A 17,412-nucleotide genomic window follows, 5' to 3' on the forward strand; every position below is an offset into this window, starting at 1 on the left:
ATTTTTTGTAAAACAAAAGAAAAGATAAAAAGAAAATGTGAATGCATTATTAAAATACAAAATGTTGAAAATAAATTTAAATATATCAATATATAACTGATAACAAAAAAACAAGTTTTATTTAAAATATTTTTTGAGAAAGAAAATGTGTAATTTCTGGCTACACTATTTGTATCATGGAGCAATCTAAATAGTTTTCATCCAGATGGTTGGTAGAGTAGTGGTTAGTTAAATTGAACAACATCCTGGCTTATTTAAAGTTCACTGTCTATTTTTTTTTTTTTTTACAAAATCAGATGGTTAGCTCTGTGAAAACTGTTGTTTTTTGATAAGAATAACACTAACACTAGTCTGGTTTTGCACTTTTCACTAACAAAATGTCTGCATTCATCAGTAACACCCATCAGCACAGTGTATTGAACACCTATTTCAAGTTGAGCCTGTTGTATGTTGTAACTGGCTTGATGCATCCATGTTCTTATTTTAGCACGAGGGGTGTTGCAGGCTTGGCTGTCAGTGCTGCTGTTCCTGTGGATGAATGATCTGGTCAATGTGCTTGGACTGTTAGCCCAAAGCCCCGCTCCTTCTGTCCCTGTGACTGTCGTATTGATTCTGTTCAACCCCGCGCAGCCTGTCGCTATGGATCTACATGCTAACACACTGCCTCCAGTGTTGTCTGTCCCGCCCAGCCCAGCCCAGCAAGGAGACCTAGAAAACTGGCCCAGCCTGTGACAGGCTAGTTAAAGAGTCATCTTAAGAATTAGCATCCTGGAACTTTGTTTTTGTGAAGCCGGTCAAGGGAGGTATGACTTGTCCTATGGTGCCAATGTGAGAGTAGCATTGGGAGGGAGGATGACACCTGTGTCCTTGTTCCTGTCGACTGCAGGTGTCTCGCTAACGCTAATGTCTTCCGACAGACCAGGAGCGTGTCCAGCTACTCAGCCTGGTAGCTGCCTCATTGCCTGCCACCTAGGGCACGACTGGAGCAGGGGGGGCAACTGGCTGGACAACAGCCCAACACACGGCAACTGTGCTAAGTGGCATCCTAGCGTAAGCACAGAATAACACAATACACACATCCTGCAAGTGGGGAATCATTGCAAACTAAGACAGCAAAGAAAACGTTGAGAAAAGAAACAGAGAAGAAGGAGATTGTTTACAGGTCTTACGTTGATGCCCTGTGGACTGTACATCTGGCTGGCTGCGAGGCTGTCACTGTATCCTCCGGTCTGGCTGATAACATGGCGAAGGGTATCCACCTGGAAAAACAGGGACACACAGACAAAAGGCCTGGTCAGACAAAAGCTCTGGATAACAAAGACAGCCATACACAAGGAAAGGTCAGTCTGATAGTAAAAGGGTACCATAAACAGGAAAAGGTTACAAACAGCGAATCAGAATGATTTGACTGCCATTACAAGCTTGATAACAGACGTTGCAAAAGGACAAAATACAAGAAAAATGACGAAAAGTAACAAATTAGAAATGCATTTGTAGTTGTGGTAAAACAATACCTCAAAATCAGACATTTAATACACTTTGCAACTCATTCTTTAACATGTAGCTGCACACTACTGACAATATTACTCAGTGGAAATGCAGACATAATTACTTTTTTAAATGACATCAAATCAAAAGCTCTGATTTAACTTCACATCGCAACACGTTTACCAATCGTGGTTGCCCAAAAGAATATGGTGCAACTGAGGTCACATCTTACATTATTTTGTTAAAAAAGTTTTATTGGATGCCATTTTTATGTTCTTCACAGATTCACTAGAAGCTGCTTTGTAGCTTTTGGCAGAGCAGCCCGTCAGGTTATGCATGAAAACACACCTGCCAAATGGATTTCACAACAAATAAGACTTTTTTTACTCAGCAGGCCAATTTAGTCAAAGTTGTACTTGTTCCTTTTGGCTTTCTTTTAATTGTACAGCCTTGAGAGCTAGGCCACACTGACATCCTCAGAAAAATAATCCCCTTAAAGTTACATGAGTTTCAATAATTAAAGGCCAGCCCTGAAGACCTCTTTACCTCTTTTAAGGGTTGTCCTTTTGCATATTCATGAACGACCTAAAGCATTTGGAGAGCTGATCTGAATAGAAAAGGGGGGATGGAGGGATAGAGAAATTATGCCAAAAGCACTGAAACCAAATCAGAATATCACCACGGGTGGTGATTCCTTAATCTTTGGTGAGAGTTGTAACACTCAGGAACACAGTGCTGGTCATCACTGTCCACTGGGGCAAGGTCAGGGAGCTACAGTGCACCAGTGGCTATGTGAACTCTTGTCAAGGAGAGCTGATGAGTGTTGCACCGTTTCCAAAACTGTCTGCAGTCGTCTACTCAACTGTGGCTTGACAATGGCTTCCACATTAATGTAAAGCTTCAGGCTAAGTGTAACCTTTTCTTAACTGTGTAGGTCAAGTTAATGTGGGCATCTGCACTTCCAGACTGGACAGTGGTTGAACAATTTTACAGACGATCTCAAGAGTTTGTCAGCTTTTCGGTCACTAAGCTTGGAGAGGCGCCTACCTGGGATTGTATGTTGGCCCCAACCTGCCCCCCTTGGTACGAGTCCCCATTGAGGGACTGCACACTCATGAACAAGTCTCCGGAGTTTGACATGTTAAAAGAGCCAGCAGAACCTGAGAATACATAGAGGAAGAGAAGAAGGAAGGGAGCAAGAGAGTAGGACAAAGAAAAGACAAGAGAGAAGGAAAAGGCAACAGGGAAGAAGAGAGGAACAGAAAAAAGGAGTTAAAATGATCATGCATAAGCAAAAGAGCATTAAGTGGGTTAGTTGAGGGCAGCAGGCATCATGAAAAAGGCTTTCTCTATAAACATGCACGCTACAGATGCAGGATGTGCACATTAAAATATCCCTGAACCATAATTCAGAAGGAAAAATCAACCAGCAAGAACCATGAGACAGATAATCAGCATAAAACTGTTTAAGTCCAGTTAAAACAGGCCTTATGGATTATATTGTTGTTAAATGTCCGTGCTGCTAGTGTTTCATTAAGGAAGTAATAATTGATCTGCAGGAAGACCCAAAGAATCGTCTTCGTCCTTTAATGGACCCAAGCTCCCCAGATGTAAAGAGACCATCGCGTAACTTGATTTCAACACCCGGTCCTAATCCAATACTGTGGCGAAGTCTCTATATGACAAAAGACTCCGCTTGCCCTCTGAGCAGCTTAATGGCATGTACAGGGTCAACCGGACAAGAGGCAGGAAAAATTAACGTCCACAAGACCAAGAGGTCAATAACAGAGACGGTGGTGGGGGGAGAGAGAGAGAGAGAGAGAGAGAGAGACAGAGAGAAAGAGAGAATGAGTGAGAGAAAGACAACAAAAGGCTGAAAAGAAAGAGAAAAACTAGAACAAGAAGAGCAAAAAAGCCACATTATATTACTGGGTTAGTTAAAGAGAAGAAGGGCCTTCTGTTAGTCTGAATGAAAAAGCACCAGAGACTGAATTCTTGAGTTGGAGCTTAGGTGCTCTATCTCAGGCATCTACCTGCTCTGGTATGAAAAGAATATTTACTAATTCCTTTATCTATAAAGCTTTTTTTATATATAAAAGTTGTCTGTGGTCGGCTTGTGACTCAGCTCACCTGCTGAATTGGGAGTCGATGGGGAGTTTGCCTGGCTGCCTTGAGCAGACACACTTGTTGCACTGACTGCGGTCCTCGCTGCGTACATGTTGGCCTCTTCTTGGAACTTGCCGATGTTTTTCTTGTATCGGATTCTCTTGTTACCAAACCAGTTTGATACCTGTCAAAACAGCAGTGACAAGAGATACTGTCGTTGAGTTGCAACAAATTTATGCAAAAAAACAAACAATGAAAGTCAAAGGAACACATTTGGTATTATTTTATTTGCAGTGTTGAATATTACTACTTAATATCTAAGCCTAAGTTACTATAATATTCTTATGGTACTGTTGTGACTATTTGTGATAACACCAACCTGTGTTATCACAAATGCACAGTAAACATAAGTTGCTGCTTGGACAGAACACAAACTGAACCTACAAGAACAAAGATCTATGATAAATTGAAAAAGTACAAATTCAAAATATCATTCATAAAATACTGTATGAATGCCATTAAAGTCAGCCATGTTTGGTATCAAGTGTTTATAAGTTAAGATTCACTTGAGTCAGTCTGTCCATTGTTAATACTACTTAGCATTAACTGACCATAACCACAACATTGTTCAGCCTGAAGGTCATTGTTACCCAAAATAATAAAACAAATGCATATATTGTAAAATAGTTGGTTAATGTTGATTTCTGTTTTACTAGTTGACTTCAATGTTAGTAGAAACTTAAATACTGCAAGGCCCTGGTTGAGGGCTAAAAGCGCCACTGATTTTGATTATCTTTGTCCAAACAATTGACAGCACAATTTGAGTAGATCGCTTGTTTTTTTCTGTTTACCTGTGACACTGTGATGCTGCATTTCTTGGCCAGCTCTTCTTTGGCCTCCTCGCTGGGATAGGGGTTACTGAGGTGGGAGTAAAAGTACTCGTTTAGGATCTCCGTCGCCTGTTTGTTGAAGTTCCTCCTCTTTCGTCTGGACAGAGAGCAGAAAGAAGAAAGACGGAATAGAGATTTGTTAATAAAAAACCTTGTTAAACAAATAGATTTGTTCTTCATTTGCACCTTCATTTAAACCAGGATAGTTTATTTTTATGAACAGTGCTGGAACATTAAATAATGATAATTAGAAGGTCTTAAAACACATTTAGATAAAAAAACAAAAAACACCAAAGAAGGAAATTTAGCAAAAAATCCAGGTAAATACACAGTAGAATTAGTCTGACTACTGGCAACAAAAATAAATAAATCTTTCTCAAAATAAAGAACACTTTGGAGCACAATCTTGAAAAAAAAACCCTAACGTTTAGTTATGTAAGATTTTGCTGTCCACATGGGAACATACAGACCTGGCATCGAGGAAGCGCGAGCGCAGGATCATGACGGCCTCGCAGGTGCTCTGTTTCAGCTGCATCTGGATGGAGCTGAACTTGCGGTGGATGATGCTGACCATGCGCTCGATCTCTTTGGGCGAGATGGGTCGTGTGCGAGACTGCTCCCTCAGCAGGTTCATCACATGGGTGGTGAACTCATTGCACGCCTGGATGCACAGACAGACAGGATTCATAAAAAAAAGAACTATCATGGAGGCTCAACGGCTTCAGACAGAACAAAAGGGTGAAATTGGATTTTGGAGAGGCTGCACCTCCACTGGTAGGCCTTGGCCTCGTAGAAGCAGCTCTGACAGTATAACAGCATTAGAGGTAATAAGAGTAGTCTAAATTAAAGCAGCACACACACAGTGCGCTGTTTCACGCCAAACAAATAGTAGCAGCGGAGTCATACAGTGGAGGCAGCGAGACTCGCAGCCTGCTCTGAATATTAAAAAGACTTCTCTTCAATGGAAGAGAAAATGTGACAAGTGAAGAGAAATCTAAAATGACAGCCGGCTTTCAGTCCCGTTAACGTTCAAGAGGTTTAAACTGTCTCCCTCTCTTTTTTACTCCATCTTTCAGTCTACCTTGTTCTGTCTCTGTCTGAATCAGTCACTGGATATGACTGCATTCAGAGTCAAGGTGTCTGTTGCTTGTCAACACCAGGGTTACGTCAGTCAAAGTGATGCACCGAGCAGCCGTTCTGCTTGCACACACACGCCAGACACTACTCACTCATAGGCGCGCGAAGTGTACGTAGCGCGGTGACACAAAAATGCTCAGGTGTGTATTGACTGTGACAGTTAGCGATGACTAGCCTTCCTCGGAGAAGATGACAAACCCGGGACGCTTTGACTTCCGAGGGAATGACAAGACGTTACAGTCTTTGGAAAAGAGCTGGTGTGTGACTGATATAATGGCTGCTTGCCTGCTGGAGATAACATCTCTGAAAGCTTGGCTTGTCATGAGTTGGCCTGTGAGAGCTGATTTCAAAAGCATTATACTTAGTTAAACATTCTCAGGATAAAAACTCCTCCGTCATTTATACCAACATATTTCTATTTTGGTTCACAAATGGAGCTTTTTCCAGCATGCATTGGACAAATGAGAAGAAAAAAAGACTTGGACACAATGCCAAAACACAATAGTCACTCTCATAGTCTTAACTCATAGTCTTAAAAGAGATAAATGCAAAGTATCAATCCCTCATTAGTTTTCTTGCATTTATTAATTTTATTTTTCTAATTCTAGGAGAGAACGTGTTCTTTCTGCCTGCTCCTCTCTGCAGGGAAAGGTCAGAGGTCAGGTCAAGCTAGAAGTGGTGTGAATCTGTGTGATGTATCACCACTACATCTTTTGTCTCCATAAAGAAGACATGTAAACATGTTTGCAATTGAATTATGTCAAGCCACATATTTGTGCATGTCAACAATGTAACATATTATAAAGATTAAAATCACTGACATTTTTTTTTAAGTTTTGCCTCTGTCCATATCCACCACCAGTCGGGACGATGTCCAACTTTTTCAGTAGTTGCACATTTAAACAGAAAAGAGAAATTCAAAAATTACAACACATCCTACAGTCGTCACCTGCGTAGTGGGAGGATCTTGGAAGAGGAGAGAACATTGATAAGAACTTTCTGTCATGAAACAATGAAGTAGACTATCACCTATAATTTGGGCTGAAAACACTGATGTACAACAGGGCATTCCACCAAATATTGACCGTGAAGGGAACATAACATGTAAAACAGTGCTGGCTCATTCCTATTATGGGGGATTGTTTTAAGGCTTAGCAGGTGAATGAGGTCTAAAATCCACATTTATGGTATGGTACATCCATTTTTGCATTTACTGATAAAATATTTCAATATGAATATGTGTTACAAGAAGCTTAGTAAGAGTAATAATAAATGAGAAAATACTCTTCCTCCCCACCTGTTCGTATTTCTCCAGCTCTGTGTGGTAAATTTGTCTGATCTGAGACAGCTTGGCCCGGTAGTCAGAGTGTTCTGCTGAGTTGTCGGCACCGACGCCGCCCGTGGCTGCTGCGGCGGCTGCAGCAGCTGCCGACCCGCCGCCTTTCTCCGGCCCGGCCACGCCCTCCGCCAGCAGCATGTTGTCCAGTCGCATCAGCTGAGGATCTGGGGGCTCCTCCTCTTGGGCGCCACGGATACTGAGCACTGTGGAGGACAGGTGAAGATGACATGAAGACAATGCTACTATTTACAGACTATTTACATGGCTGCTCAAAATGAGTAGCAAGGAATAATAATTGGCCTATGACTAAGAAAGATTCTTAATTCCAGCGTACCAAATGAACTCCCTGAAATATATGGCCATCGATTTTAATAGTTCAAGCCTGTTCCATAAAATGGAGGCTGGCAGCTCGGCAGGACCATAAAACTATAATTTCATCGATTCTGACCATCATTTCATGTAAAAAAAAATAATTAACGCAGCCTTCTACAAGAGTTCATCTTTCATTGCTCTCCTTATGCTCCAGCTATGCTAGGTTTATGTCTGTTGGCTTTATCAAAACAGAAAGCAAAGTAATGACACGGTTTGACTCAGTATACTAACACAAAGACACAGATCAGGCAAGGAGATTATAGAGTTTGAGCAAAATCATATTGCTCCAACACTAGATGAAGATACTAAAATTGAAAATCTGATCGCTACTTTCGGAAAAAGTATAATAAAGGTAAAGTTTCAAAATTCATAATTTCATGTGTGATCATTACGGGCAATTATATTAACACTGGGAAAAAATTTTTCTCTCATCTCAACATCAAACGGGATGTGCAGTTATTCTCCCCATATCATACAAATAACCTCTAAATTACCACACTAACATCACACCTGGAACACCAGTGTCGTATTCAGAGTGCTGTAATCTTCATTTAGCAGGACTAAGGATGCTTTTACGACTGACACCGAGGTCGGTTTACACACTTGTTTGTGGGGTTTTGAACCTGCACGTATTCACACACCTACAGGCACTCTCCTCTCAACTGACACTCAGCTCCCATGGTGTGGAGAGTGAAGTGTAAACACAACAAAGACAGGCCTGCTGAGGCAGACATGCACAGACAACATACGCACAATGTACACAAAAACGGATGCAGTCTTGCACACATCCACACACCCAGATATTCAGAGAAATACATGTGGAAAAGGCTAAATTCGCAACCAATGCTATTTCAGCTACACCCTGGAGTATAAAACATACAGGTATATCAGCATGTTTCTTTTTTATTTAAAGATCAGCTGCACTGCCCTGCCTCTTTCTGCCACCAGAAGGCTCCCTTGGTAAAGCAGCAGAGTGTCCTGCTTTTCTCAGAGGTGCTGAAAACCGCCGACCAGGTGCAGCCCTCTATTCCAGTCGCTGTCTTCAAGGACAAAGACAAAAGCTCACGCAGCCACAACATTTTTCACACACACCTTAATCTATGCATCCATCAAAATGTTTCAGGAAGACCATCTAATACTCCACCCTGTATGTCTCATGATGACTGTAGACGGTGGGGGCAAATGACAGGTTGTGTGACGGAGCAGTAGAGCCATATTGTAGTCCACAGCCACAGCGACGGCTCTTTTGTAATGAGGATGTAAGGTTGAGTCGCCCTGTGACCTTTCTGGGGAGCAGGGGGTCCAGATGTGTTCCCGGGGCCACGCGAGGAGCTTGTCTACCTTGGTTCTCCTCTTTTCACCCCCCACCCCCCCTTTCCCACCTCCTCTTTCCTTTCCTCTCTTTTCCTCCTCCAGCAATAACATCATCCATTCCCATCAGCTCCAACACGTGAGCAAGCTCAGCTCAAGAGGCAAATGTCAATGGCTATCAGACGGCTGGAAAAGGTCAGGAGTTCAGATGGGGAGCAGACGCATGTGCGTGTGGGGCACACGTGCACATGTGCTGGTAGACAAGTATGTGGATATTTTTCATGTGAATCACACCGGCGGGAAATTAGAATGCTCGCCATTTTCATTCTGACAAAATAGTGGCACATCCCAACCAGAGGGGGAATCTAATGAGCCTAAGAGTGATTTATTCATTCGCTCCAGTCCCAGAGTGCACAACTAAAAGCATGAAATGGATTAAATAAATACAATTAATAAGGAAAATCAAACAATTCACTGTGCTGTGGCATAATTACCCTAACCACAGCCATCAGCTTTATTTATTTCAGTTCAGTAATAGCAATGAAATCGATTAGACCTCGATGCCAGTCAGAGTGCTCGTTGTGAACTCTGCGACCATGGACTATACATTAACATAATCACCTGACAGAGAGAAGGGCCCCCTATAACAATACATCACATGCTCCCACCACTTTATTATAACACCAAAAACCTTTTATACGCACCGTCTAGTCTATTACTGTAGCAACAAAGGCATGGAGTCCATACTGCTCTGAGATTCCCTTATTCCATGGAAAGTCACAGATTTGTATCTCTAAAAGGAAGATGGGCATCGTCTCATCTTGATCATTACCGACAGACTTAATTGAACAATGAGAGGACACAATCCCCCCCCCCCCCCTGTCGCTTCCTACCTCCCTCCATCCCTCCCTCCCTCCTTCCTCCTCTCCTTTGTGCATGCTCTTGTATAATTCCTTCCCTGAGATGTGGGGCACTAAACCCAAAAAGGCAAAGCATAAAAAATAAATGTGCATCATAAACAATCCCTGAGCCCTTTCCTGAATAATGAATGGAATTCTAAGAATAAGCCTTTGTTTTGGTTATTGACTAAATTAATTTCTGCTGTTTTACTTCCTTAAGGGCTGGCTCATACCCATCGCCACACTGCCTGCTGTTTGCAGACAACAGGAGTGTAAATAAACATGACGATTAAGCCACCCACTCATACAGGGGGAATCAAGGTGCACACACAGGCAAACACACAACACAAACATACTCTTTGTGCATGACTGTGAGAAACACACACACACATACACACACACAGGGAAAATACACAGCTATGCACATTGGCAGCCTACCCTAAGCACCCAGCCTGGCGCCCTGCGAGTGCTTTTAAATGAAAACATGCTTAATTAATGATGTTGAAGTATTCTGTCACAATTAGGAAGATTTACGGTCAAACAAGGCAGCAGCGATGTCCCTGACAGCCATGATGAAAGTTTACCCTTCTTGCCTTTGACTGGCAGCGAGAAGCCAACGCTGGACTGGATCCATTTCCCATCAATACAGTAATGCAATACACTCCGCAGAACTGTAGTGTATACGCGTGTTTTGTGTGTGTGTGTGTGTGTGTGTGTGTATGTATGCGTGTATGTCCGTCCTTGCCCGGCGTTTGTCCACATCACATGACCCCAGAGAGGGCCAGGCAGTGGCTGTGCTCTGTATTGATTGTGTGGGCACACGTCATCTAGGGTTTCAGCAGTTAATAAATCAGGCCTGCTCCTGACACAACTGTGTGTGTGTGTGTGTGTGTGTGTGTGTGTGTGTGTGTGTGTGTGTGTGTGTGTGTGTGTGTGTGTGTGTGTGTGTGTGTGTGTGTGTGTGTGTGTGTGTGTGTGTGTGGGCCTGTCACAGACCAGTCAGCAGGAGTGAAAGCGACAGCCACATGATAATGTAACATCACCACCATTCATCCCTGCCACACAGCATTCTGAGACAAAACAACAACAACCTAGGAACCTGAAAAAAAGCAGCGTGATTTACAGCAGACATGACAAGTATCACTAATACAAATCCTCCCCTCCCCGCTCCTTGAAGGAGTTCAGCATCCCACACTCATCTGCATTTGTTGCAACCCCAATAGAGCAGTCGTCATAGGAAGCAGCGTGCGTTTCATACTGACCCACACACCAGATGTAAACTACAGTGCTAAGCGCTGCAATTATCATTTTCTGAGAACACTAAATGAATATTGTGTTACATTACGTCTAATTTACTGTATATGTGGCCATTTCTACTAGATTGAATCTGGGCTTTAATAAAGAAAGGGCAATCATTATGGAATTACTAATCATACCTCACAATAAAGTCTCTGCCATGAAAACAATTGCTGTAATCTAAATATTGTGTTATGAACATAGTCTGAAAATGCTCTTTTGTGTAACTGCAGCTGAAAGCTAGATTTGTGGTGTATCCATGAACTCATGGAGACTTTCTAAAGCCCAAAATGTTCTCTCTGACACCAGATAATGGGAAGGTGTTAAAAAAGTCCCTTAGCTTTACACTCTTGTAATATACATCATGGACGGTTAAAAAAAATCAAAATCGATGCAGCAGAACCAGAGACCGGGCACCTAAACTACCCACAATGCAACTCAACAGAGATTCGGATGTGTTTTGTCAGCAGCGGCTGATGTAGCCTAGAGCTACTAGCCTTAAGCAGAGAGGAGGAGCCTGCCAAAGAGTGTTGATATTTTATTTTATTTTTTTCAAATTTGTAATCTTAAACCCCAATCCACTCCGACTCAAGTGACATAAATTGTGACATCGCTTGAGTCAGGCAATTTATCAGACTTATTGCATGCTCCCTCTGGAGCCACAAAGGCTTAACACAACTTTATTTACACACAAAATAGTACTCCCCCGTGATCTGTAAACAGACAATGTGTCAAGTCAGTGTCCATCCTTAAAATGTTGTCCCAACCAAACACAAACAGACGAATGAGGGCTTTGCCTAAATAAAACTAAACAAAAATTTGCTAGAGTAAGATTTTTTGTGCATTGGACATATTTCACTGTGTACAAAAAAGGTATTAAGATTCAAACCCACCCCTACCAATAAATTAAGCTTTTTGTCATATTTCCAAAAGTGCCTCACATAGTAGAAGTAAATTACAGTGCTGAGCAATGCTATTACCATTACTGACATTATATCTAAATTACTGTATATGTGGTTGTTTCTACTTAATTTAATCTGAGCTGTAATAAAGAAAGAACAATCTTTATGAAGTTACCAATCATAGCTTAAGTCCATGCAATAATCTAAATATTGTGATTACACAGTTAAAGTGTTCTGTCCTGTAAGCTTAAAGCTACATTTATGGTCCATCCATGTACTCATTGGAAACTTTCTCAGGCCCAAAATGTTCTCTCCATCACCACATAATGGGAAGCTGTGCAACCTCAGTACACAAGGGCATAGTCATAAAGCACCTCTAAAACAGCTTTATGTTTTATCAGCCATCTCGAGTATCATGTGCAGAAAGGGGGCAGAGCCGGGGTGTTGTATCTGACACTGGGTGGGGGGATGGGGGGATTCCAAGGACAAGGAAAAACACCAAGAAATAGTGGAGGGACCGGTCGGGACGAGGAGATGTGGAGGCTACAGGCAAGGAGGTGAGAGAGTGATGGAGGGAAAATGAAAGGCGAAAAATAGAAATGGAATGTGAAAGCGAGGTGTCAATTAAAAAAATGAACCCCAGTGCATTTGGGAGGTGACAGCTGGTGGGAGACGAGCTGACAGGCGTCACATTAGGCGGATTTGGTGGCCGCTCCCCTCATTCCCTCCTTTTTTTTTCCTCCTCTCCCTCTGTCTCTCTCACTCCCCGGCTTTCTCCACTGGCGATCGGAAGTGAGGCAAGAACTCAGCTTGGTGTTTTTCAGAACAAGTTCCCCCTGCAGCTACTCCTAATAACGGTAATTATCTTCATCATCTGAGGCTTAAGCAGGCCAGTTTGAGGCCTGAGGGGCTGGCCTGATAATGAGGCAGCCAGCGCCAGAGGAGAAGACCATTCAGAGCACCGCCCTGCCACCAACGCAGAGCACCCCCATTTAAAAGCCTTCATTAAAATAATTCATTATGCAAAATAGGCAATACTTTAGCCCCCTGGCTGTCAGTCTTTCTTAAGGTGTCTTAAAATATATATATAGTTATACATATTCTTGATTGAATCAAACTCATGCTCAGTCAATGCACTTTTAACAGCTCCAGGGTGCACTGGAAACCACGGTGGCTGAATAGCTGAGGAGAAGTCACGAGCTTGTGGAGCAGCGAGCTGCACAGTCAGCCCTTAAGCAGAGAGACAAAGACATCTATGGAGAGATGGAAAGAGGAGCATGCACGGGAAAACACATATTACACAAATGACTGGTCACACCAACTTTATGTCAAAGCTGGGCTTGGTATCATTTCACATTTAATTTTTTTAGGCAATAAAGGTAAAGCCTACATTTTTTAACCTGGGACATTGCCACTCGAGACAGTTGTTTCAGCAAAGGCCCTAAAACTGCGTATGTTTGCGTTAAAGTGACAAAGACCTCTATTGACAACAGTAATTGTGACGGGAGCAAAGGAGGATGTCAGGCTGTTACAGAGTAACCAACATCAATCAGTCTGGTTAGGGTGAATGGGTGGATCAATAAATCGCCATACTTTACTAGTTGGTTTCTCGTTTCTATCCGGTCAATCAACATTATTTTTCTAAGCATGACCACGAACGTTCCAAAGCCTTTAACTCTTTTTATATTTGTTGCCATGAGAACGAAGCTCCACGAACCTTAGCAACGTGATCATTTCAACCAAAACCGTGATGTTTCTGTGACTTTAACAAAAGCCCCTATTTTATTTGATATTTCAACATTACAACGTATTTGGTCTTTTTTTTTGGAGGACTTTTGCAACTACATGGTCAACGTCTTGAGGGGCTGATACGTCTCACCAGAACTGTGTGTCAGGTAGTCAAAGAGCTCTGAAAACTACAACAATATGACATTCACACACACTTCACACAACGATTGGCCTTTTTTAACTCTTTTCATAATTTACACAACCATTTCTGACACATTTATTAATTATTTAGTTGAACACATAGAAATTGTCCACTCAATGAAAAAACCTTCATCACATTATTCTGGCAAAAGGGTTAGAAAATGTTATCCAAAACTTAGTCATCCCGGGAACAGCTGTTTCATAGCAATATTTTTCAGTTTATTTCTCCCGACAAAAGTTATCTCTGTCTCTGCAACACTTTCAGCCCTTTGTCCTCCAGACAGGGAGGAGAAGAAATCATTAAACTGTTACTCTAACTTACTTAACAATTTGGCATTCTCTTCAATAATAATCTAGACACATTGCTATTCATTCGTGAATCGCACACTCTAGAATCCTCCTTACCACAGGAATATATGTGGTAAGGATGTTTGTGTTAACAATGTTCCAGGACTCCCAACAAAAGTTATCCTCGCCAGTAACCAATGAACATCGGCCATTGTAAATAATTAGAACATATTCCAATAACCTGCCGATTAATTGGCTATTGGCTGTTTCCTGCGCCAACTATTGTTATTATATCAGCCCTTAAAAATCTACTCTCTTTATACTATGAAAATACTTCAAATTGTCACACATTACTGCAGACCACCTTAATCCATTTCCTTAATGTATCAAATTGTAATCAAATTTATCAGGTAAATAAACGCCTCTGATCAAATGACAGCCAGCATAGTGATGCTGTCCCGGGCAACAGTTGGTGAGGAGGTGACGTGTGAAGCGTTCGGAGCCAGGAGGAGATGGTCCATGACAGTTAACGTCCTGCCCTAACTGTTGCCCTACAAGCCCTCCCTACGCACCAGAACAAGACATGAAACAAGAGGTCCAGTAACACAATCCTCCTCAAGTCCCCTCGGTGTGTGTTCCTGTGCATGGCACATTTCATAAGGCTCCGCTCTTTGACTGGTGATGAGTTTATGCGAAGGTAATTAACAGTAATTAATCCTTAATTACAGCAATTAGCAGAGTCGCAGTAAATTAAGCCACATCTGGAGGCACGGAGCAGGGATAGACAAGCAGGGGTGGGCTTTTTTGACAAGGGGGAGACGCCGAGACCACGTGACGGAGATTGTTTAGGTCTACCTGTGATGTCCGGGTTTCCACCCGTCCCTGCTCCAGGCCGTCTGCTGGGACCTGAGATACACCGCGTGATCTCAGAGGTGGCTGATGGGGCAAGGTCTGATGAACACGGAGGGCTGAGAGAAGAGGTTCATTTCTGAACAAAATTGTTTCATCTCATGGAGAAGGGCTCCCTTAAGCTACCACGCGAGGACACCCACCATATGGCCGCTCATAGACAATAGCGCTGGTGGTTCTGCTTCGCTGTGCTCGGCTTCACTCGACAACATGCGTTTTTACACAACTTTTAGATGGCTTGTACTTTGCCTCTCTGGAAGAGCAAAATGACACCCACTATTTACAGGATACAATACAGAGAAGAGAAGAACACAGGAATGCTGCTGGTTCATTATTATTACCCTGTACTGGAGGGGTAGGCCACTTTAGGCATGCAGGCCACCGCTGGCACGGGATAGCTTAACTAATGGCACACTGGCAATAAGTGTGCAAGTGAATTTTACGGAAATGTTGCAGTGCTCTCTCATCGACATGCCAATTTATCTCTTTCACGGCCATTGGTTAATTACTTTAGCTTAGTTGATTTTTTTCCATCCGCATTCTGCCAAGACCCGCCACGGAAGGTTTGTAGGGTTTATTATTTAAACTCTGATCTGGATGCTTTTATAAGGACGCAGCCTCTATTAGACAGCTCTCATATCTGAATTAAATGTCCTGATTATGGGAGAAAGAATGTTATGCACACTGGCTAAACGGATGGAATAAAATTACAGATCCGTTGGAGATTTACATTTTCATGTTGTGTCTTGATTAGACATAATGTTAACCTTAACATTGATATGACACACTGATTAACAAGGAAACTCAAAAAAGGCACATCATATCAAAAAGGTTGCCAAACCCTGCATTACAGAGTCACATGGTTCAGTCTGTCCTATACCCTACTATTACAAACGATACTCAGTGGTTACTTAGATTATACCATGATGCATTTTGTCTCCAGTGGGAGCAATGTCTTCCATGATGACAATGCTCCTCTCCATAAAGCACAAGTGGTCACTGAGTGCTTTGAATGGCACGATAATGCTGTTAGCCATATGCCAATGCCTCTTCTGTAAATAGATATGATCCGATTGTCTTTTCTATATATAGACGCGATCCAAACTGAGCCCCTACGTATGTACAGTATCTGTGCATCTCAGGTCAAGTAAGTGTTACATCAGGAAGAACATATCCTTCCAGGTGAATAATATGAGTTGACGGGTAAGGTCGGCTGTGATATTCCGGTACTGTAATGATATTGGCTTTACTTCCTATATTTTGGAGACCAACTCTAAGATTATATGGGTTGGATCACTGGCACACTCTTTAGCTTCCCTCATGGTTATCATACAGCTGAAGCCCCGAAGCTTTTCACAAGTTCAGATCACAATCCAACAGAACTACAGAGGACACTTTTGTTGTCCCATGACAAACCATGGAAAAGTCAAAAATATCAGCATACAGTCAGTGTGGTGGGTCTTGCAGAATGACTGAGAGATTGAAAGTGCAGCTGGAATGTTTTATCATTTATTGATCTCACAATATGTTGTTTGATTATTCAATTCCCTGTTAGGTCCAGGGCTGAGGCTAACAATTATTTCCATTATCGATCAATCTGCAGATTATTCTGTCAATTGATTGTTTTGTCTATGAAATGTCAGAAAATGACAAACAACGCTCATTTTCCTTTCAATGCGATGCAGTTTGCAGCTTGTTTTATCCGACTGAAAGTCCGAAAGATAAAGGTCTTTTTTAAAAGTTTGTGATTGTTTATGACGCAGAAAAGTATAAAATCCTCATATTTGAGTGGCTGGAACCAACAATTGTTTGGCACTATTTCTTGAAAAAAAATATTGCAATAGCTGCAGATTAATTTTCTTTTGATCAACTAATCCATTCATTTACTAATATTTCCAATTCCAGTTCGGTTAAAAAAACAAAGATCTGATTGTAATGGTACAAAATAGAGAAAAGCAACAAATCCTCACATTTCAGCAAATGTTAAATTTTAACAAGTGATTCACTAGTCATGTACTGAACCTCAAAAACACAATTCAAAAGTGCCCCTAACTTCAGCACAAAGTAGTGTATCAGCGACATTCTGGCAGGTGGACTGATGCCATCCAAATGTTAGACAGGCTTTGAGGGCCCATTAATATTGTAACACTTGAGAGATTTGCTCCAGCAGGAAATGTAGTCTCTCCCTGCATTTATCAGGGAGCTTCCCATCAGGGCAGACTGAGTGAAACCGGCTTTGTTTTGCTGTGTGTGCAGTTTGTTTGGACGCTGTCACAGCTACAGAAATCCCTGTGAGGTTTGCTGTTTGGCCGAGGCCTGGTGCTCAAAAGACTGGTGATGCTTAGTCTGCCCCTAGCTGTCAGGAGAGAAAAACAACGTGAGGGATCACTGTCCGTTGGTGAGACCAGCTCCAATTCATGCACACAGAGATATGTCTTGTTTTTTTTAAACCTGCTCCCTGTACCAGATAAGTGACGGTGTGCTATGGATTAAACCTCTGTGCCAAAAAAACGAGTTTGCATAAACAAAATAGAGCACTTAAAAGA

General features: G+C 42.1%; 1 protein-coding gene across 3 annotated transcripts in view; it reads right to left on the reverse strand.

Annotated features, from left to right (window-relative positions):
• The window catches only part of pbx1a (pre-B-cell leukemia homeobox 1a), a 47,452-nt gene that overhangs the window by 4,180 nt on the left and 25,860 nt on the right, over positions 1–17,412 (reverse strand). The window contains exons 3-8 of one of the 3 annotated variants that reach the window (XM_054625716.1): positions 6,919–7,163; positions 4,955–5,145; positions 4,446–4,581; positions 3,619–3,778; positions 2,536–2,648; positions 1,170–1,259 (exon numbers count right to left, since the gene is read on the reverse strand). In XM_054625716.1, coding sequence (XP_054481691.1) covers positions 1,170–1,259; positions 2,536–2,648; positions 3,619–3,778; positions 4,446–4,581; positions 4,955–5,145; positions 6,919–7,163 — 935 coding nt within the window. Of the gene's footprint in view, positions 1–1,169; positions 1,260–2,535; positions 2,649–3,618; positions 3,779–4,445; positions 4,582–4,954; positions 5,146–6,442; positions 6,500–6,918; positions 7,164–17,412 lie in introns of all 3 variants that reach the window. The other 2 variants (XM_054625699.1, XM_054625707.1) reach the window with 2 other exon arrangements.

The sequence above is a fragment of the Anoplopoma fimbria genome, chromosome 3, assembly GCF_027596085.1.
Source record: "Anoplopoma fimbria isolate UVic2021 breed Golden Eagle Sablefish chromosome 3, Afim_UVic_2022, whole genome shotgun sequence".
Lineage (NCBI taxonomy): Eukaryota > Metazoa > Chordata > Actinopteri > Perciformes > Anoplopomatidae > Anoplopoma > Anoplopoma fimbria.